Here is a 23472-nt window from a genome sequence, read left to right on the forward strand (position 1 = left end):
GCTCTGGCAAGGAAAATAATTTGAATATAAAATTCACCCTCCCTACCAGTGCACCTTTTGTTGTATTCACTCAAGGTTACATAGCTAAAAGAGTGATGGCTGTAAAAGATAACGGGAAGTGTAGAGGGCTCACAGCTTTTGTAAAAGAAGCACTTGAGCATAGATCACCCTGTCAAGATACGTTATTGGATGTACAATGAAAAATGATACTGATTTCACTGCTTGATTGTCAGGTAGGAACAGGGGAGATACCCTGTAAGTGAGAGCCTCAGGGAAGTGTTAAAAATCTGTGTAATCTGATACCTCCCTAATGCCCCCCCTAACCCTCCTCTGACTGATAAGCTAGCCAGCCAGGCTGTAGTGCCAACACCTGTAGGGCAGCTCCCTCTCCCTGGAGAAGCTGGGCATCATGCTGTCTCATTTCAGCATGTGTGTTTGAAAAAGAGGGCGATCGTATCTTAAGTGGCCGCTGCCCTACAGCAGATGAAACGGAACCTTGCATTTTGCTCTGTCAGAGTAGAACAAGAAACCTAAAGATACATGTGGCTATTCTGCAGAGCATGAACAAAAAAAGGAAGAAGCTATAGGAAACTGAGCTCAGTCCCATCATAACGTGAGCGAGAATCGCAGCATGCAGGTGCAGCCATGTGGAAACGAGGCAAATGCACCCCCTCCCCCCTTTCTTCTTTTCCCTCTTCAGTAACAGTAACATTAGCGGTGAAAGATGGGAAAGGCCATCTTTATTCATGCTCTCTGCCATGTAGATTGAACTTTGGAGTCTGAGCCAAGCACAGCCCGTCTGTGACCCTCCTTCATTATGGGACATTGTGCCTGAAGTGGACTCAAAATGGGAGCTGAAGGCTACGATGGGCAGCTCATTCAGGCCTAACGGGTCCTGGTAATAACCTGAAGCGTCTGGCTCAGGCCCTCTAATGGAGTGTGCTACATTTCAAGTAGGAGGGGGTGGTATGGAGAATCTATATTTGGAAATTGTTAAAGTCACTGCTATGTTCTCACACTGGCTTTGGGCAGATTAACTTTTTGTGTTTCAGGAGATAGAAATTAGATAATTGAATATTGACCAGAAAATCTGCTCCAGATTTTCCTTCCAGGTATTTTAAAACAAAGTGATGAATCATGTTTTTGCAGGACATGAGATGCGGTGTTCTTTGAATATTTAATAAAACTATAGTGCAGCGCATCTATTCCTCGTGGGAATGATTTTGACGTGGACAGTCATAAAGGCTTTCATCCTGAGCATGGTATTGTTCACATTCCCCACTCTCCTCTCTCCTCAAGTGTTTTTGCACCCTGACTCAACTGTGTCTCGGTGTGAATGGTTCCCAGATGGGCGGTGTCGTAATCCATGTTTCCTGTTTGGGAAGCTGCTGCTCCCTTCTCTCTAGTGTAAGATGTATTCTTCCTCCTTCTTGAGCCGTTCCCCCTCCTGTAGCTGCTGTGGGGCTCTGTCAGTGAAATGAAGCAGAGCAGCGTCTCTAGATGGGTCTTAAGTCAGTGTTTCTGTCTCTCCTCCTCCTCCTCCTTTCCCCATCCTCCGATCCGCAGCTGCTGATCTGTCTGCTCAGGATGGTGTGTCCTGAGACCTGATAACACAGCTGAGACAGGAATGGAGGAATGTCAGGACCTCTGTCCAGATGGCTTGACCTGTATCTGTGAACCTGTGTGTTCCACCAGGGGTTAGATGCTAGTAGCCTCTTCTAGAGCCCTTTAAGGCAGTGGACTTTTTCTAAGGCCCCGGAATCCATCTGGTTTTCGATTTGACCGTCTAATTGGGGAAAAAGTGGGATGTCATGTGAATGCTGATAGAATAGCAAATCATCAGTTGTCTGGATTGAGGATCACTGCTCTGGCACTAACTGAGTGTTTGCGTGTGTAGTCGGAGAAGTATGGTGATGACTGACAGGAGAGTGTTTGTTGACTCTCTTGGGTACTTTGACTGTGGAGGTGAAAAGCGACAAATACCAGCCAGCCTTGCCAGGACCAGGACCAGCCCAACTCGTGCGCTCAACTGGAATGTCACAAGTGTTGTCACCTTTTAACCGCCACACTCATACTTGCCACTAGTTCAGTGGATTTTTTTTTTTTGCCATTGGTTGTAGTCTTGGGAATTAAAAAAAGCTTTCTTTTCTTTTTGTGTTTTCAGTTTCTCTTTAGTCTTTAGTGCAATGTTGGTGGTAAACATGAAAATCCGCTCTTCTCCTTTCATTTCGCCAAGCTGAAATGGCGCTCACTCATTCCCCCCCAACACCACCACCCCCTTCCACCCTCATTAGATTAGCGGTCTGTGAAAGTCTTTTAATTTTGAGCAAGTGCCATTTCTGTATACCAGTGTGCCAGTAATCCCTTCTCTCCAGGGAGATGAGGGGAGAAGGAGTGAGCCAGAGAGACGAGAGTAGTGAAGGGCGGAAAACTTGAGGGATCTTTTAACGTCTAACACTTAATCACCATTGAGGGAATGTAAGGGTAACAAACCACCGAACCCCTTCTCTACACTGTTGGACAAACCCGCCTTGCTCCTACTAACACAACCAGAAAACTAATTCTAATCTTCCCCCGGCCATGCACAGAAATTATTCCCAACAAGCCAATGCCATTGCTGAATTAAACGGCTTGCTTCCCCCCGCCCAGTGGTTGAGTATAGGCGTGTATTCTTATGCAAATACGCGCTCCCTCCATCGTCCTCTCCCCTCAAAAGCCCGTGGAGTCTCCTGACCAGGGGCATCCGAAGCGAAAGATAAATGGCTTTTTCCTCCCCTCAAAGACCCACTGATCTTTTTTTGCATAGAAATTAGGAATGGATGTCTGTCTGTGAGAGTAATTGTTCCGTGGTACATTTCTCCTAAGTTCTTACTAGTTTGCCCTGATCCCTTTTCCCACCCTCTATAGCGTCGTTTCACTGCGCTGCAAAGTCCCACCGGGGCTTGCACTGCTGACAGCCTGGCACCACGTTTCTCTCTTGGGTCTTCCCTGGCTCACTGATCCCTCAGTTGTGTGTGATTGTAGAGCGGGGGGCTCTCCACGTTGCCGTCATTCTTGACCTTTCTGATTAAGAAAAGCTCAAAGAACACAAATATAGGAGATTTTTTATTTTTTTTTAGAATCGTCTGATTTGATGAATACATTTAATTTAGGTGTTGTAAGAATATGGAACTTCTATTCCTGCATATTCCTGTTTATGAGCAGCACGGCCCATTGATTATGAGTTGTTGAGGGGAAGGTTAAAAAGGAGAGACGGTCATCTGCTGTCCAGAGCAGGTTATCAAGCGAGCAATCTCCACCGAGGTCCCTGGAGCGCGCAGACATCCATTCATTACTGGGTGTTGGGTCAGATCTCTAGAGAACGAGTGAAGGAGAAGTGGTGGGGGAGGGAACAAGAGGATTGCGTATAAAATGTTCCTCTCCTCCACCTCCACCAGTTGATGATGAGCGCATTGTTTGGGATCCATGCAGTGATTGAGGGAAGAAAAGCTCCATTTAGCAGCACTCTGTGAGCTTGTTTTCACGCTGATTTTCTGACAGTTGTTGTTTTTCTCTGGTATGCAGAAATTCTTGGAATTTTTCTAGCTTTGCCAAGTTTTTAGGATTTTTTTTTTTTGTTCTTGTTTGACCAATCTCCCCTGTATCTATTATCAAGGGTGAAATAAAAACAACCCTGCTTTGCACCTCAGGGCAAAAATATCCAGTTCCAAAGGGCATATTTCAGTAGTCTGTGAGGGCTGTGTAGACTGAGAGTTGTACTTTTTTACAGGTCATCCTATTTTTTTTTTTTTTTTTTTTTACCCCTGCTTTCTGTGGAGCTTCAAAATTATTGAACTACCCTCATGTCTGTGAGAGATTCTCTATTTGAAGCACTGCTTGCAGAATACAGATGTTTGTTGAGAACATATTTCCACAGCATTCAAATACCAAAACATCTGCTGAAATTAGATATATTGGATTTTTGTTATCTACGCATTGAGTGTATAAAGGTTCACCTACCATTTAAGTACCCTGACAAAAATTTTATCTGCTGTTGATTTTGTGTAAAACAAACTAAAACTTAAAACAAAGAAGGATGTTGTTGATGGCCATTTTTTTCCACAGGTGAAAAAAATACTGCATTGGTCAAACTGACTAATTGGCATTAACATTTTACATGTTTTCTAGCACAAGCTTGCATTGATCATCAGCAAGCCTGTAGTTTCCAGCTCTCCATATAATCATAACACTATTTCTGCTTTCTAATATCCGATACAGCAGTCTAAAATGAAACTATGATAAATGTAACTGCTGCCAAGTGTGTTTGACACCTGAATTGGTTTAAAGTAGGGATGTCAACGGTCAACCTACAAGAATGTTTTTGACCAGTTATGCATGTCGGTCTATAGATTAATTTGCGTACTAGGGTTGGGTACAGAACTCGTTACTTCACGTTATTCACGTTAGTTCAATTGGTGCCTAATTTTGGTACGTTGCAGGACTGTGGGTGAGCGCTGCCCTGAAATAAGTTTTAAAAACACACATTTACTGACCAAAGCGTCTCACATGGAGGCTCCGACACTGACAGGAGCACCAACCCGCAGATGCAAAGAGATGCGACGCATCCATTTTTACCAACCTGCATGGTGGCTAACAGGTAGTTAGCATGGCTAGCGTCATTAGCATAGCTGTGCCATCCTGTGTGCAGCCCATAGACTGTATACAAATAAAGTGTAGCTGTGGTGTCTTCGGTTTAACAGCACCATGCTGGGCAAGTGACATGTGTGTTTGCAGTGTTTGTGTGCTCTGAAAGACTTCATGGCACAGATATAAAGTCACACAGCTGGACTGTTAGCTTAGCATGCTAATCCTATGGTCTATCTGTAATAACAACGTAGGTGTTACTTTGTTATTAGGCCATCCCTAGTTTAAAGTACTGTGCAGTCGTTGACGACTACTCTTCTGAATTGCTCAGGAAGTTAATTTATTGATTACTTGGCATGCTGATGTGTTGGACTCATTGATTGATGTTGCTGCTTATTTGTCTGGTTTTCTGATTTCAGTACTAATATCCGTTTTTTTCCAAGTTGCCTCTGTTGAGAAACTTGCCTGAGGTTTTTAAGCCTTAATCTTTATAACTGTGATCTTGACAAAATGATAATGTAGGATCATATTTATCTATTCTGGAGCCATATCTTCACAGCAAAATGTCAAACCCTCTGTTATATTGTTGTCTGACTCCACACTTGCAATCCTATTTTAAAGATTGTACGGCATATTTTGCCCTGTTGAATAGTGACAGGAGCGATGACACACAGAAATGACTGTGATACAGATTCAGTCCCACAATGATGCAAGACCCCTGTGCACGGTAGCCCAGCGGAAGCCCCAGGCAAGGACTCAGAAAGGAGAAATGCCACTCACTCTTTAGAATTTGTCCAAATGTTATTAACTTGGATAGCCCGTGAAAGTCAAACAGAATTTGGAAATCTCCACACTTTTGCTGTAAACATGGATAAATGGTGTCCAGCAGCTTTAACGTGGAGAATGAAGAGTCTAATTCATGAAAGTCCTGGCAATGATTAAGACCTAATACTGACTAATAATATTGTAAAAGCTGTATTTGGTCTTTAATTGATCACAGCAAATGGTATATTCACATATTACCGTTTTTGATACTAATTTATGACTCCCACATAACCCTGAAAAGAACCAGTTTTGGTGAAGTTTTGTTCAGACGACTAACTTGTCTCACCTGGCTGTGGTCACAGAAAAGCCGTGGATGTGTATCAAAGATGATTAGTCAGTGATACACTTGGTTAACCTTGGCTTAGGATTTGTGGTGCTCTCTCTGCTTTCGCCTTCAAAGATGGTTCTAAACCTCAGTGTGCAACACAAAAAATGATGAATAGATAAACCCAGACCAGCTCCTAGGAGGAAAAAGTGGAGGAGGCCGATGGCTTTTGTGCTTGGGGATCAATTTTCCAGGGCTAATCTCCTGCCTGTGAACCACCCTCCGCTTTCCTCTTTTCCCTCCTGCTCCAGCTCGCTCTCTCGCTCTCTCTGATGGATCTCCATTGGCTGGCACAAGCGCAGGGACTCGGCCATGCATGCAACTCTGGCCCATGGGTGCAGTCTCTCTCTCTCTCTTGCGCGCTCTCTCTTTCCTCTCTCTATCTATCTCTCTTTTCCCTCTCTGCTCAAGAAATATTCATTAATTAGTAATGGAGACTTTACAGAGCACCGCTGGTTCCCTCTCTCTCTTTCCTTGCAGATAAGGAGGAAGAGGAGGAGGAGGAGGAGGAAGTGGAGGAGAGGAGAAAACCTTCTGGCCAGGCTTGGTAGAATCCCCCTGAGCACAGTCGATCACAAGGCATTAATCTTGCTGTTTAATGACCGACTGCTGCTCTAATTGCTTATACACAGATGAGCAACTGGGTGTGGGGCGGGGGGGGGACCACCTCTAAAAAATGTTCCCAGCTTTTACTAAATTCCTTAACATTCTTGTTCGTTCATATGGATCCTAGAAACACCCACATGCCTTTTTTTTTAAATATTATAGCAAAAGGCGTTGTGCACTTTTGTGTCAAAAGGTGTTTTCTTGCTAGAGGTAGATGTGAGTATTCTTAACAGAGCTGCTGTACACCAGCTTAAGAGCTCTTATAAAGGTCAGCTCATCTGGGCCTGCTACACAGGAGGCAGAGACATGAAAGTGTCCCAGCCATCAGCTGAGCTCATAAATCTTTGTCTCAATGAGGCCACTCATCTTTCGCCCTGTGCACTGACCGCCGCACACCATGCCCCACCCTCCCAGAACATATGCACAACACAGAGCTGTCAACAAGCAGGAATTTTGAGTCACAGATGTTTATAGAAAATTCTTCTTCTTTTTTTTTTTAACAGCCTTGGGTAAAATGTTCATTATAATCACCTCCTACACTTTAGAACTGCATGTGCGCACAAAAACAAGCAAGATCAGTAGGCTGAAATTAACCCAGGAGGTAGCTCTGACAATTATGGGTAATGTTAACACGGTGTACATTTTCACTTCTAAATAAGACTGTATGATAAAATGGTAAAACTGAGGATTTGTTCTATGATGTATTTAGTTATTTTTCTGCTCGACCGTGACCTCTCTGTGGTGGAGAAAAGATCATCTCTGTACACGGATCAAGCGTCAAACAGCTCTCTGTTACAAATGATGATTATATCTTTTGGGGGGCCTCATAAGGTGCTGCGGGTTAGATGTTGGAGTTTTTTTTTTTAAGTGGACTAATGAGAGCTGATACCTCTGTTCTTGCCTTTGTCTCACTTGGGGACTCCTCCGATTCAAATTGCATAGCGAAGTCACGGAGCGGTGTCACCCCTGCCCTGATGTTTGGTTTTGTTTTCTTTTTTTTTTTTTTTTTAAAGTTGCATTATGAGTGAGTGCCACATTGTTTACATCGGGAACCAACGGTAGATTACAACTGCAACACTTTGTTTTTGTCCGCGTCTGGGGTGTTGCAGCAGGCATTGCATGATGAACATGAGGTCGTTAGGAACACTTGATGTAAACCAGACGCCTGTTTTAGAGCTGCTCGGCGCTAGAGGGAGAGACTGAGGAGGAACAGGCGACAGAGAGGAGGAGGTATGGGGCAGATGTGGTCTTGGCGGAGGAAAGCAGATGGGATCGCCATGGCGGTTGATGTAAAAGTAGGTGTAGGGAGGTTGCTGCTAGTTTTACAGAAGACTCATCAACAAAGGCTGAAGTACTGCAAAATACATGCTGGTTTGAGGTCTCTATTGCCACAGATTTGAGCCGTGCTGCTCTCCTCATTTTCCCCCGTCTTTGAAATATTATCACTCACACTGATCTGTCTCTTCAGCATTAGAGTTTGGCCTAAATCCTATTTTGCTCCCCCCCCCTCTCTGTCCTTTCTCTTAATCTGCTGTCAGTGCCTCAGTGGGCTGGCTTTCTTTTCTCGTTGACTTTTTGCCCTCTTGCCTGCCATGTCTCTCAGGATGGTCAAACCAGCTGCTAAATCACTCAAAGCAGACTTGGTGAAAAACGCTCTCGATCCCGTGCATGCTTTATCACATCCACTTTTTCTAGAGAGTTAAATGGCTTTTTACTGTTGTTGATTTATTTTTATTCTGCAGTTGCTGTTAATTTTTAATGGGAAATTACAGTTTTCCTTCCTTTTTCCTGCCTTTGCCCTGCTTTTCTGTGTTCCTGATCTTATCCCTCGAGATGTGTGTGTGTGTACCTGATGAATTAGTTTGTTGCTCTCAAATTCATTGGGCATGTAGCCCCCTTTACTTGGCAGCTAGCCTGAGGTTGTTTTACTTTTGGTTGGATATAATGTTTTAAAGGCTAGCTGAACGTGCTGTGTCTTGTAGAGCTGTGAATTTCATGGAATTGGAGATACATTCTTTCCTCTCAAAGTTACAATTGACACTCCTTTTTTCTATATTTTTCCCGCAGCTGTTTATAATTGCACCTATGCAACATAGCTGCAAATCTGTTTAAACTCAGGAAAAGGATAAAAGCTCTCAGCATAACCTTAAACAAGCTTTTCAAACCTGAGAGGTTGGCACAGGGCCCATTGTGTCTCTCTTGTGCTAGGAGGGAAATCAGTGTCATTTCCGATTTTTGTAGCCTTGGAATCGTGTGAATTTAAAATATCTTTACCTACCTTTGCGTTACAACAGCAAGCTATAAGTTCACTTAATAATTCAATACATTTTGATTAACTTGCTGCTGGGCTGGCTTGTTCCTCCCTGATGCATGTCAAGCTGACACGCAGGGTGGGTTGCACTCGGCATTTATTTCGTCAGTGCTCAGGCAGAGAAGGCACACTTGGGGAGATGTTTGCCGGAGACTTGACTGAAAGGAGCTTAAGTGCTGTAAGATGTGAGCAGTGGCTGTTAATGAGATTAGACCAGCATTCAGGCCAGCGCAGAATGTGATTCAGAAAGCAACTCTTATACGGGTGTAACGATACATTTATTCATCCTGAACAGCTTGTTACAGGACACTCAGTGCGGTATGTGACTTGTTTCGGTTCGGTACGCTGTATAGTCCTGTGAGCCTCACAGTCTAATTACAGTCTAACTCTTTGCAGGTGTGGAACAGAAACTCAAAAGTGCAAATTCTACCCGAGAGTTTTGGTATTGTGTCAGTTGTTGTCTGTTTGCTAAACCATGAATGTGGTTAACCGGGCTTGTACAACAATGCAAAGAAAGGGAGGCAGAGGAGAACACTGTCCCAGATCACTTCCTGTTCATTGTTTCCACGTAAATTATAGCATCACTGGACAATGAGTACATTGGACAGACTAATAAGAGTCTTCATCAGTCAACCAAAATCAAGTTTCTGGAAGTAACTACATCAAACATGTTATTTAATTTGCGACATCACCACCCAAGTATATGAAGTAGTGGAGGGAGGCTGAAACAGACTGAGGATAGTGTTTATCGCAGCAGATATCTTACCATAACAAGTCAGATCGATAGAGGAAATGTATGCATTGTATGCTCAAAGTGTGTGAACCACAATATAATATTCCTCCATGTGCACTGTTGCCTTTTTGTTTAATTCCACATTACTGACCTTTTCCAAATGTTTGAGTGCCTTCATGTTGACAGCAAAATAAAATCTTGGTATTCCCCGCTGTACAGAAAACAAAAAAACTCAATGTGTAGAGAAGCAGAAAACACCTGAAACCAACTCAGTCTAAAAGCAGGCAGCAGCAGGTTTCTACTTAACCCCTCTCTCTGTCTCAGTGAGCTTCTGTTTGCATTTTCATGGCCTGTTGGCCTGTGATTTTCAGATGTCACTTTAGATATGACTTTACTGCTTTGCATTCCAGGAAATGCACATTTTCTACATCTAGGTGTCCAGTATTAACCGTCAGCTTTTTTGAAAAGTGGCTCGTCACACTAATCAGACTGCCAGAGAGTAACCCTGTCACAATACTCCCTCACTGCTTATTCTTACAAGTATATGCACAAGATCCCTTTCTGAGTTACCCGTGTGTTTGATTAGTTGATATCGTAGCTCACAGCTACATTTATGTTGATTAGAAAGTTTGTCAGACTGGGATTGCAAAGTGTTTCATAATGTCACCTATAGGACTGAATTCCTTTAGGCAGTCAGATCGACATTTTGAAACTTTGCTCAAACTTGATGTCATCACATCCACACAGTGTATACAGATTCACACTTCTTCTTTAACTACTGTATTCATTGAAGTGCTTTCTTCAAAACAAATATATCTTGATGAGCCTGTGGTGTTTGCTGTTTAAAAAATGAATAAACACTTTTACAGTTTGCATGAGTCACTTTTTTTAACATAAACAAGATAAAGCTGGGTGTTAAAATCAAATCGTTTTTAGGTTCAAGGCTTACCAGTTTGTAAAAACGACACAAAAACTCTCATAGCTTTCTGCTCCTCTCACCTTTTTCTGTCTCTCTCCTGTTTTTCTTTTGCAGCTGAGGATGATGGGCTATGGGAGAACGGCCTTTCCTATGAGTGTCGCACGCTGCTGTTCAAAGCCATCCACAACTTGCTGGAGCGCTGCCTCATGAATCGCAGCTTTGTTCGCATCGGCAAGTGGTTTGTCAAACCCTACGAGAAGGATGAGAAGCCCATCAACAAGAGGTTTGTGTCACCACTTGTTCTGTCTAGTTCTAGTCCGTGTTGTCGCTCCTTTTTTAGGCAGGGCTCTGCTCATGTACCTGCACTGTGGAAACGGGTATTTTCTTGGCTTTTTTTTTTCTCTTTTCTTATTGTTGCCCTTTTAGATATATCCCTGGTTGTTGGGCTGTGATGTAGCCTGGTGCAGCTCAGTGGGCTGAGCACTGAGACACAGTCAACAGTTTTATCACGTTTATTTGTTCTTTAATGTTAAGCTGCAGAGTGAACACTTAGCTTAGAGTAAGCTTACAGTAATTCTTTATCTCCAGCATCAACAAAATTCAAAGTTCAAATGCAGCAGCAGATCAGAGGTGTGGCTCACCTGCAAATTGTTGTTTAAATATATGCAAAATGAACATGTTGTTAAACCCAAAGCGGCTCCGCTTCCTGGCACATTGTAATGTTAGTTCAGTTGAAACTGCTGGTTGCTGTTTATTTATTTTGTGTGCCCCACATTTAACTTGTGGGTCCCTCGCTTGCAGGTTGCTTTGCAGTTAGTTTTTTTTTAATGGAGTGCAATGAAGCATTTTTGACAGCTGCTGTACCTAAGGCAAACAAAAAAGAAAAGGATCGCAAATGGATCAGGCTTTATATAAATTTGATGTTTTTAAAAAAAAAAAAAAAAAAAAAAAAAAGTCTGGATTGGCCCCAATCCCAATTCTGTGGATCAGCTCGGGACATTCCTGCATTGTGCGCTACATTACAGTTGTGATATGAGGGTTTTAAAAAGACTGAAAGAGGTGCTGTTGTGCCAGAGTGCCAGCACTGTCTGTCTCCTATCTCTCCTCTCGCTCTGAGTGTGTTTGTGTACAACTGAGACATCCTCCACCTCCTCTGTGCTATCTGCTGAGTTGGATTTCTTGCCGTCGGTGTCTGGGTTTATTGATAAGAGATGGAGGCGCGGGTAGTGAGGAGAAAATGACCATAGCAGTTTTTGCCATGTACCCTCACCACTCTCCCTACCTCACCCCGTCTCCACCTTTCAGTTAACTATTGTTTGAGAACTCAAACGGAGATCTTTTTAATTTTGGTTTTGAAAATTACAGCTGTAATTTGAGGTATGACAGATTGAATGCACGCATGTGTAACAACTGCAGCGTTAGATGAGAAACCAGTCTCTAGATTGTGAAAAAAGTTCAAAGAGGATGTTTTTTTTGTATGTGCATGTGTCACTGTGTTATTAGAGTTGTTTTGGTGTTGTTGCCAAATTTCCAGGTCAGGTGACTATGGAGGCTATTCAGCAACAAAATCTTGTGTGTGCACAGACACGTGTATATGTGTGTGTGTGGGGTGTGTGTGTTTGCAGTCCGGCTGCTCTGTCCAGGATAGAAATGGCCAGAACTCCGCTCTCTGCTGTCAGCTTGTCTTTATCATCGCCACGCTGTCGGGGTGTGTGGGGGGGACATCAGAGTTTCCAGCTTTATTGCAGATTCTTTCAGGGCCTTGATTCTGTAGACAATGACTCTCATCTCTCAGGAAACGTGATAGATTTTCACTCAACTGGCAGAATAATTGACAAAAGAATAGTTAAAACAATACTAAAGAAGCCAATTCTCTTATATTCATGCCTTGTTTTTAGCTCTATTGCCTCTTTACCCAGTACACTGATCACAGAGGGCCCCAGTCAAGGGAAAAAAAAAAAAAAACAATGGTCTTTTCCTCTGCTCTGGAATTCACAGGCCACCCTGTGTCTGTGTGTCTGGCTCTCTCTCTCTCTCTCTCTCTCTCTCTCTCTCGCTCTCTCTCTCTCTCTCTCTCTTTCTCTCTCTCTCTCTCTCTCCTTCCCTCCTTCCCTCCATCCCCCTCTGCTGTCACGGAGCAGACTGGGCAGGTTATAAATAGTGGTGCAACCACCCTGAATCTCAGTTGTCGTCAAGGATGTTTTTCCTCTCCCTTTGGTGTGTTCTGCTGTGCCCCAGCCACGCTGGGATTTTGACAAACAGAGCACCACAGAACTGTGACGGAAATTCACTAGACCCCTTTTGTGTTGTTGTTGTTGTTTTTTTTATGTCGCTACTGCAGCTGGACCTGCCGGTCTGACAGTGAAACATTTCCTCAGCTGTTATTGATGTAGGGCTGTCTTGTTTATAATTATTAAATGGCTCAAGTAATGTTGGTTTTGGTTTCGGTGTGACAAAGTAATGCTAAGTACACAGAGCTACTTCCAAATGCCTGCATGTGATCCTCTACCCCCTATGCATTTTGTCACCATGGAGATGCTCAAGTTTGTCCTACTAGTGCTGCCATAGAAAACTGAGTCTTCACCCCTAGGGAGACTTCATCGTCATGGGTGGCATTATGGTGGTTTTTATGTCAGTGCTCACATCTCACATCATTCTCAGTGACTTGATGATTCCATAGGGAGTGGGATTGAAAAGTTTCTGGGAATTCCCACTATTGTCCTGTGAAAACTGTACTTAACTGAACATTGTTTCACGCCCGTCCTTCTAGGATACTTTTCCTTCCCTTCTAAATACAGAAACACACACTAACCTGATTAGTTAGCAGTGTTTGCCAACACCTCTGATCATCTTGTTCCTTCAAACACCCTGTTTACCTCTTATTGGCATGTGGGTAATGCACTGTTGCCTCTCCTACTAAACCACAAGAGAATTTGCAGCAAGGACAAGAAAACATGTCTTTAAAAGCAGATCTCTGTTCCTGTGTTGACTTTTGGGGCATAATCTGTAGCCAAACATTTGAATTAGGGAATGCCACACAGTTTACCAAGGAATAAGTTATTTTCTTCACAAGGATGAGTGATATTCTTCATCATGTTTCTGATAGTCAAAGATAATGCATTTTGCAAAGGTTGTGAATTTAGTTGAGTTAGTTGTTGGCTACAGAGAGTTGGCTGCAAAATAACATTGCATTCACAAGCAAACATCCAACTGGGGGCTTTTTTTCCTGAGCAGTTACCCACAAACACACCAATATCGGAAGATGTCTCACCAATTTGAACTTTCATATGTATTTTCATAAAGATTTTTGAAAGCAAGAAATAAAAAAATAAAAAAATAATAATCTTTTGGGCTACTCAAACCAAACCTGCTTATGTGAAACACTGGATAACCCTCTGATCATCACACAACTCCTGTGCAGCATCCACGTCTCCAGTTGGTGGAGGCTGTAGCCAGCTGACACTGTTCATAACCTCAACCACAGACCTCAGCCCGTGTTGAAATGCTTACATCATCTCTCCCCCTCCTCCTGTTTTAGTCCAGTGTGTGTGTGTGGTAAGCAGTAAACTGCAAAGTGAATTTTCATAATCTTTAATAATGATAACCTCTATCAATGCCTCCACTGCCTCCTATTGTTTTCTTTTCTTATCAAGATATTATGAAGATATAGCCCTTTGTTTCTCTGTCAGACTCTCATATGCGTGCGTCAACAATAAAAATAAATGTTTCGAGATCAGTGTTAAAATAAAACACTGAAAACAAATGAACAGACTATGTATATATATATATCTATATAACTGATATATAATCTTTAAATATATATACATTTAAATAAATCAATGCACATTGATTGGTCAAAGCCCTCAACTGCAAATGCAGCAGTATTTGTCGATACAGCTGACAGTAATTCTCTTTGTCTGGAGTACAGGCGGCTGCAAGTTGTGCAGCCTGGTTGTTTCTGTGAACCTTATGCTGCTAGGTAGACTGTCTACAGGAAACAGAGAGAGCGGGAGAGAGAGAGAACACAAGGGATGGACGGACGGAGGGAGGGAGCGAGTGAGTGAGTGAGGAGGGAAACGAGCAAGGGAGAGCTCCTCTTGGTTGTCATGGCAGCAGGGAAATGCACCCTGGGATCGTGTGTTTCCAAGGTGAAGCGGGATGCTTGTGTTCTATTGGTCAGTTTGAGGCAGACTAACTCGTTGACTTGCTCCTAATTGGCTGCCTTACCGAAATTCAGAGCCACATTAAATCAAGTCTGCTTTGATGTTTCAATTTGATGAGGACAAAAGGGATATCATTTCTTTTTACCTGCTTAGTTTGCACTCTGTATTTTAAAGCAGCATTTACAAGATCTACAATGTACTCCAACTGCACTGCAATCAGAAGAGTGTTCGATTACTGCTCCACTGTATTTTAATACGTGTAGTCTGTTGTGCATTTTGTTGTCGCTGTCTGACTGAAAGCATCATTAACAAATCAAGCCGTTATGAAATGAGGCCAGCATGCAGCAGCTCATGTTACAATGAATTCAAAACATAGTTATACAATAACAAATATGCCTGCATTAACGCATGCAGCAAGCGTGTCTGCACTTTTCTGCTTGACTGTGTGTTATGTGTCGGAGCACATTCTTCCTCTATTGTTTTGGCCCGATGTCGGGAGGTGAACGTGTGAGTCCTGGTGCGCTGTGGCAGGCGGAAGCAGAGAGCAGCACTCTGTTAAGTAGGACAGTGCAGGATAAAGGGCCACTGCCTCCAGTCTGGGGCTAAAGTGCTAAATTTATCCCCTCCCTGCTCCCAGCACAACACAAACACACAGGGAGACGGGCACACAAACATGCACATCAACAATCGGCATGCAAGCCAGTCCACACCGAGGGCAGTCACAGTGTTGGCACACATGAAGGAGTGATGTGAATTGTGCATTCAGACTAGTACCACTGATGCATACATGCAGGACAACTCAGCACCTTCTTAAATACCCCACCCCAACACTCGACCCCCTACTCCCCCGGTCTTCCCTGTACTTCATCAGTCTCTCTAGCAACAGGAACTCTAGGGAGCCTGGGCTGTGGGACCATGTGACCCGGCGCTCTGGATATATCATGTTGCTGGAGAGATCCTGTCCAGAAGATAAATATGGCTCTTAAAGGAAAATACCAGTGTTTTTCATTGGTACGGGTCATTTCCTTAATTGCTGCACAATTATACATTATTAATAGTCCATTTCCTATTGCATCACTTCAGTGTTACAATTTATAGCAAAGTCCTTTGCATCACTGACCTCACAAAGACCCTACAGTTTGTAGCTACATATGTGCTAATATATGCATTTTTAAATACATACCCACATTTGTCACAACTGTCACCTTCAAGGCAATTTTTTTTAAATTTATGTTGACTGCATTGGTTAATATGATATTTATCCATGAAGGTGTTGCCTGGGAAAATAAGTCAGCCATTTCTCTAAATAAATAGCTATCACTCAGCTGGTATGGATAAATAGATGGTTTTTATATCAAGGTGAACATTTGTGAACAAGGTGTATCATTTCTGACTTAAAGAGAGTCATTAACTGTAGAAGCAAAGCTGACTTTACATATGTCATGACACTGTGCACAGTGAACAAAAGGCTCCGAGTGTTTCAAGTAGTGTGAAGAAACAAGAGCCCATCAAAAAACTTGGCGCCTTACTGTAAGATTATTCCACCAATTTCTGCTCCTGAATGCCTTCATTTCCTCTATTGCCAGCTAGAGGCCCTTAGAGAACAAAGAATTCATCTCTCATTACTGAAGTTAACAGGCGTCATCCCTGGTCTTATTTTGTATTGTAGCGCTCAGGAAACTCATATTGTTGTCATCAGTGGAATTGTGAGTGAAACAGGGGTAACAGCGGAGAGAAATTTCACTATTCATGCAGGGATTCCTGTGTCCTTACATTTCCTCTGCTCCCTCTCAGTTCTCCTGCTCTTACCCTCCCGCCTCCTCAGCCTCTGTACCCTGCATTCCTCCCATTCCTCCCATCTTCCCATGTGACCAGAGGCAATGGCAGAGTACGGGGCCAAGCGAAGGTCTGAGGAAGTCGTCATAGTTAATCCGTCAGGCGTCACTCCCTCCCTCGCTGACTCCCCCTCCCCTCCTCTCTGTTCTTTTCCAAGTAACTGTGATTCCTATGGTACTGTCTTTAATCCAGAGGTTCAGACAGATGGCCACATTTAAAGCTAATCCCTTATATGGTGTCAGGCCTTTCACCTCATCGCTGTAGACTACAAGGTGGCCACACAGTAGTCTGGACTAGCCTAAAATGTTCAAAGATTTACTGGAAACTCACCACAGGGAAAGCAAACTCCAGAGAAACCCTGAAATTCAGTTAATCCAGACATAGCTGTGCTAGACACTTCAATTCATGTTCACTACATAGGCTAATAATGAAACTTAAGAAATCCTTAAAGCCACTGGAAACCCACATCCACAATAGCCTTCTAATTATGTAACATAATTAGTTTCAATTCAAAATATTGTCATTTAAATTTTTGTAAACTTATATTGGATTTGAATTGGGTGAGGTTATACTGACATTTATTATGGAAGGTCTGCATTAAATTCCGTGAACCAATCATAATTTACATGACGTGCTGCTGTAAGTGTATTGCCTCATTTCCGGTTGCCATAGTGTCTGTATCATTGGTAACGTTTTCTCATCTCAACCCAGTTCATTTTGCTATTCTTCAATACTGTGGCTAATTACCCACTGTACATTTAAATGTACACTAGTTCTGCTCATCTCTACTTCTTTTAGGGACTTTCTCACAAGTCACACAGTTATTTACACGCTTTTCAGTTCTGCTAGTTACTTTAGCTTAGCAGATAGCGATGGCTTCCCTCTCTCCCTCTTGCGCTCCTGCTCTCTTGCTCAATATGTTTAGCTAATCTTCTGCCTCCTTTAGTGATAATGGTACATGTAATAAATGTAATAAATATTTACTGTGTTGGAGGTAAGGCTCATTGAGTTTTGAGTGAGTTCTTGAGAAGCAAATACATTTCAACATCTAGCCTGTTGAAAATGTAGCATAGGAATTCATCTTTGTAGTTTCAAACTGCTGTAATCCATTGTGAACACATTTTTCAGTTTCCTTGAATAGCATGAGACAATACAGGCGGTGGTTAGGTACTGCGCAGAGATATGCTCGTATTTGTGATGTGCTGCTGGATTATAGATCTGTTTTACTTTTCTGTTACACTTTAAGGCCAAGTGGGCCTTTGGAAAAAAGTTTATATAGTCTTACAGCAGAAGCATCTCATCTCAAGCAAAATTGGCAATATATGTAAATGTTTATTCTAATTTCACAATACAGAGACATTAGGCCTATGGTATTCATTTTGACATTCAGCAAGTTAATTAACTTGTTCAGTAAAACTAAAGGATTATATTCTCCTGTTAACCTTTCCTCACTACTCTAGGATAGAAATTTGGCCATGGCATGTAGTTACATTTTCTGTGTGTCACGGCTGGTAGTTTAAATTTTAAACCACAGTAATTCTAACATGATTTTCAAAAAGCAGTTCAGCTCATTTGAAAGAAAAAGGGCAAAAGCAGGCCTTGCCTTTGTGTGTTAACTGTGAGGCCCAGCTTTAATCCAGGATGAGGCCGACTAATTTGCCATGGCTCTGGGTAATGAACCTTTATTATTATAACTGCACAACTCATATTACTAATGGCATGATAACCTAATGGCTCAGTGTGAGCATGGCTTAAGTCAGTTTTAGTCTATGATGGCCACTGAAACCTGTAGATTCTGATTGGCTGGAAGGTGTGGATTAAATTATAGTAACCGGACAGTATAACCAGACACCTATAACCTATAGGTGTTTGTTTGCAGTTCAAATTAATGCGCCAGTATTAAACTGTAGGCAAGGACAGAGACCTTGAGTCTTAGCTTAAGAGCTTGGAGCTAGCTTTATTTATGTCCCCATCACCACTGACAGCTGACAACAAAAGAAAAGAAAACTTATAGCAGAGAACCACGCAAATATAATTTCAAACATGAATCTGAATGTCCAAATCAAGTAATGGTAGGAGGAGGTAAGAGACGACTTGAAACTGTGGGGGAAAGGGGAGAGGAACCATGACCAAAACTACACAGAAAATAAAGAGATGTGGAGAAGTCGCAGGTAAGAAAGTGAGAAGGAAAAGAGAGACAGCAGGCTACTGTAGTGTGTGTGTGTGTGTGTGTCAGTGACAGAGGGAGGGAGAGACAGATTTGATTTTACAAAGCTCTTTTATTAAGCACTACAAAAGGTATGCAAAGGTTCTCAGCTACATAAGTGCCTCACTTGCAAGTGTAAAAAAAAAAGCAAATAACAAGACCAATAAACCAACAATACTTGCTAGACTTGACTTGTTACACCAATTAGAAAAAGACCAGGTCTTCATCATCCCCCACTGAGCACAATATTCGCCCTACACCCTACTGCGCATTCAAGGCTGAAAGCCTCCAGATTTTTCCACCATTTGTAGTAGGCATGCTCCACCCTGAGCTGAGCCCTGTGATCAGGATCCAGGTGCGCTCTGTGTCTGTTCGTGGCTATTGCCCCATGCACAATCGTCCACTGGAGGTCAGCTGACCACTCTTCAACCAGTAGCTTGTACAGGAACTGCGAGCTCTTATCTTCATCAAGATCTTATGCTGGCTGAGGACAGGGTCTGGGTCTGAGTCAAAGGCCAGCCGTAGCAGCTGGGTCCCTGGTGGCCTTCAGGATCTTCCATGCATCCAGGACAGAGGCGTAGAAAGGCGGCAGGCCCGTCAGATCTGCCTCCTCCAGCCTCAGCAGAAACAGTTGCATACCGTAACCCAGATGACCAGCTGTCTGCCGGATGAGCTTGGTTGTGTATAGCCACCGTACACCACAGTGGCACAGCAGCCTCTGTGCGGTCTCCAGCCTAAAGGCCATCACCTGAGAGCTAGAGGTCTCATGGGTCCAAAATGTTGGACCCGACCTGAAATGGACTAGTAGAAAACTTACCCAAACCTGACGTGCATAAAGGAATTTTCAAAAAAGAGATATCGACCCAAGGGGAGACCAGAGCACAGCCAGACCCGACCCGAATAGACCTGAACATAACAGACCTGATCCAAAATGTGGTCAAACCAAACAGACAGAGAACACAAACACCGGTAGCAGCCTGATGCACTATCAATTAATTCGATCAATTAACAAGCAGGCGTGGTTGGAAAGAGCAGCAATATTATAATAATAATGCCTTAAGAATGAATGTGAAGTCATAGAAACGAAAATAATTTGTTTATATGCTTCAAACACATAATATTTATAACACATAATATAATAACAAAAAATCCTGTTCCACCTCCAGTACCAACAATAAAACCTTCAATCAGGCCTTTTGGTTGAGTTAGGGCAATCAGTTTGTGCCACAGTGCCCAGGCAACCAAGTCAGTGGCAACCAAAACGGACCTCTATACAACACCTGGGATAGCAACCATTTCCATTTAGACAATTTGGCACACACTTTCTTCATCACACCCTCCCAATTCTGCCTCTGATAATCCTCTCTGCCCAAAAACACCCCCAACACCTTCGTCCCTCTTCTCTCCCACTGCAGACCTGCAGGCAGACTGCTCTTTCTCTCTCCACTGTCCCACCTGTAAGGCCTCACTTTTTGCCCAGTTTACCTTTGCTGATGAGGCCTTCAGATACAACCCCAGACTGTCCTGTAGACCCTCTACATCCCCCTGATCCCTTACAAACACATTTAAATCATCTGCATAAGCGGAAACTATCAAAGGTAAATTTTGTTGTGTCCCTGTCAAGGAAAACCCACTGAGCAGGCTTCTCAGCCTGTACAGCAGAGATTCAAAAGCCGGCTGTACAGCTGCCCTGAAATGGGACAACGCTGCCTTATCTCCCTCTGCACAGGGATTGCCCGGCTCAACCTTCCCCCAACCTTCACCAAACAGTCAGCACCACTGTACAATAACCCCACCCATGACAAAAAATGGTCACCAAAACCAAAAGCCTTAAGTACCAAAAATAGATAGCCATGGTCCACCCTGTTAAATGCTTTCTCTTGATCTAAAGAGAGAATACCAATGTCAAGTTTACACAGGTCAAACATGTCTTGAAAATGAAAGAGGTTGTCCGTTATTGTTCTGCCCTGTATACAGTATGTTTGGTCCATATGAACAAGTATATCCAGATAGTTCCTCAGTATATTCGACAGTGCTCTGGAAAGCACTTTACAGTCTGTGCATAAAAGGGACATTGGCTTACAGTTTTTCAGCAAATCTACTTTTTTAGGTAGCAGGGAGAGAACTGCCCTCCTACAGGAGACAGACATTGTCCCTGCATGAAAGCACTCCAAGAGTACCTCATGCAGGTCAGGTCCAACAGAACATGAAAAATGCTTATAAAAGTCAGTGGTGAGCCCATCTATTCCTGGAGCCTGTCCTGAAGCCATCTGACCAACAGCTGCAGTCAGCACCTCCAAGCTGAGTTCTCTGTCCAGGTCTGCCTTTTCCTCAGGATTGAGCTAAGGAAGCCTCTCCAGCAACTTTGCAGCACTGTCCGGATCACATTCCTCTGCTCCAAAGAGAGAGGATTAAAAAGACACAGCATGACTCTTCATTTCCTTCGGATCTGTCATCACCCTGCCTCTGGGGAGCTTTAAAGACGTCATCAGCTTGCTCCTTGCAACAGTCTTCTCCAAACTGAAGAAGAAAGAGCTCGGAGCATCCATGTCTTTGATGTTGAGGAAAGGAGACCTAACGAGGGCTCCTTTCACTCTCTCCTGCATGAAAGTCCTGGGCTCCAGTCCTTTCTCTTGCAGCAGGCTGTCAGCAGTGAAGTCTGGATTACTGTTCATGGCACATTCAGTGTTCTTTATACAGATCTCTAACTTCTGGACTGCTGCTTAAGTCCAAGCAGTGGAGTGTGATGTGTACTGCTGACAGAAGATGCAAATCTGTGCCTTGCCCACCTCCCACCACTGCCGCAGCGAATCAAAATTGGCCTTTTTTGCTTTGCTAGCAGATCCAGAACTGTTCAAAACTGACAGAAAACGCTATCCTGTAGCAACCTGTTGTTTAAGTACCAATATGACCTGACTTTCTGTCTAGGAGAAATGATGAAATCTACACTGATGAGATAGTGATCAGTGAAGCCAACTGATGTGATGGAACTACTTACTAGACAAATGTCTAACCTAGTTGCACTCACCCTGGTATTGCTCACCTGACCCATGTGTACTGTCTAGTAGTGGGCTGTTTCAACCTCCAAGCATCTAGTTGGTCTATCTGAGTGACTATTCTGTCTAAGCTACCAGATGACTGAAAGTGTGGTTCCTCACTTGTCCTGTCCATGGTGAAATCAATGGTGCAGTTCCAATCCCCACCAATGATCAGATGCTCCTGACCATACCTCTGCAGCTCATCTCTTAAAACACTGAGAAATGCTAATCTGTCAGCTCCCTGATTTGGGGCATAGACACTGACCAAACAGCACCTTTTAGTTTCTACCCTTACAATCAGACAACTCCCCTTACCTAACTCCGCAGTTGATAAAATCCTTGGATTTATTATTTTAGTTAGCAGCACTGCTACCCCCCCACCGAGGTTGGTGCCATGGCTGACTGTATACAACCCCTCCCACCACAGCCCCCAATCTATCGCATTGGTTTGATTGCTATGAGTTTCCTGCAGGAAAACCACATCTATCTTTTTCTGCTTCACAACCTCAGCCACTAAAGCCCTCTTACATCTGTCCCTCCCACCATTTATGTCAAGAGATCCAACCGTGGGCCCCGGCGTAAGAAGTGAAACGCGAGGAAAAAACAGAAACATAAACAAACCAGCATGGAACAGCAATGAGAAGAAAGCACCCTGTGATGCATGATCATAGTTTATGTCACAAGCTTTGTCCCTCTAACATTTTTCCCTTTTGCTGCCTTTCTCAAGGTTGTAATGTGGTTCTTAAGGCGAAAATGTTTTTCTCATCAAGCAGCTCGAAGCCCACCAGCTTCTGCAAAAAAACTGACAGACCTGATGAACTTCTTTGTATTACTAAAATAATCTTTTACTTTCACTGACTTTCCCAAAGTTTCATAAAAAAAAACATTTATTTCCTCTAGAGAATACAGATCGGTAGGATGTTTCGCCGTCTGACACTCTATCCGACTCTGAATCATATTCCATATCCTCAGCCTTATCTGTTACCTGGCTACGGGGAATCTCCTCTGCACTCCCAGTATTACCCTCACTAGGCCCTCCACACTCTGACCCTCACCACTTATCACATCCTCAGTCCTTGCTGAGCTGCTTGATGCAGCCGCTATTTCCTCATCTACAACCGATGAAGCTAACTGTTCCTCCGACTGTTCCTCCGACTGACTCTGTTCCCCTCTCTCAGCCTCGGAGGCATTATCAGGGGGCAAGATGTCAGCATCTGCAGTGTCAGCCTCTGCCTGTTGTGTTTGCGAACATGTGAAGTGCTTGTAGCAGACATCGCCACACTCAAAACATTTCAACTGCCCTGAACTAGCATACACCATGTACGAGCCATCACCGTGTTTCATTGTAAAGGCAACCTTCAGACTCTGTATTGGAGAGTCCAAGAACATAAACACCTGCCTCCTGAGTGACTGTACATGTCTCAGCTTCGGATTTTTACAGCTGAGACTGATGGTTTTGAAAGCACTGGTGAATTTGCCAAACCTCCACAGCTCATTTTCCAACAGCCTGTTGGAGATTAACGGCGGAACACCCGACACTGTGATTTTGACAGAGGGAACCAACAACGGAGAAACAGCAGTATAGATGTCCCTGATAACTACACCACTCTCAATCATCTCACTGACATGTCGCGCCTCCTTCAAAAACACCACAGCCTTGTTCATCCTGGAAGCAAACAGCATATTGCCATGTCCAACTTGCTCTCCTACTGCCAACAAAACCTCCTCCACCACCACACAAGGCTCTGGTAGGACTATCTGGATCCCATGACGGTTGGACAGAGGTGGCATCCCGGAGGACACCATTCCTCTGCGCTAAAACTGACAAGGGAGTCAAAAACAACAAAACGAAAGAACACTTACCTCATCATGCAGGAAAAACAGATG

General features: G+C 43.4%; 1 protein-coding gene across 1 annotated transcript in view; it reads left to right on the forward strand.

The window, feature by feature from the left end:
* Positions 1-23472, forward strand: part of med13a (mediator complex subunit 13a) — a 78494-nt gene that overhangs the window by 11206 nt on the left and 43816 nt on the right. The window contains exon 3 of the mRNA XM_042431098.1: positions 10457-10625. Coding sequence (XP_042287032.1) covers positions 10457-10625 — 169 coding nt within the window. The remainder of the gene's footprint in view (positions 1-10456; positions 10626-23472) is intronic.

Source organism: Thunnus maccoyii, chromosome 13 (genome assembly GCF_910596095.1).
Source record: "Thunnus maccoyii chromosome 13, fThuMac1.1, whole genome shotgun sequence".
Lineage (NCBI taxonomy): Eukaryota > Metazoa > Chordata > Actinopteri > Scombriformes > Scombridae > Thunnus > Thunnus maccoyii.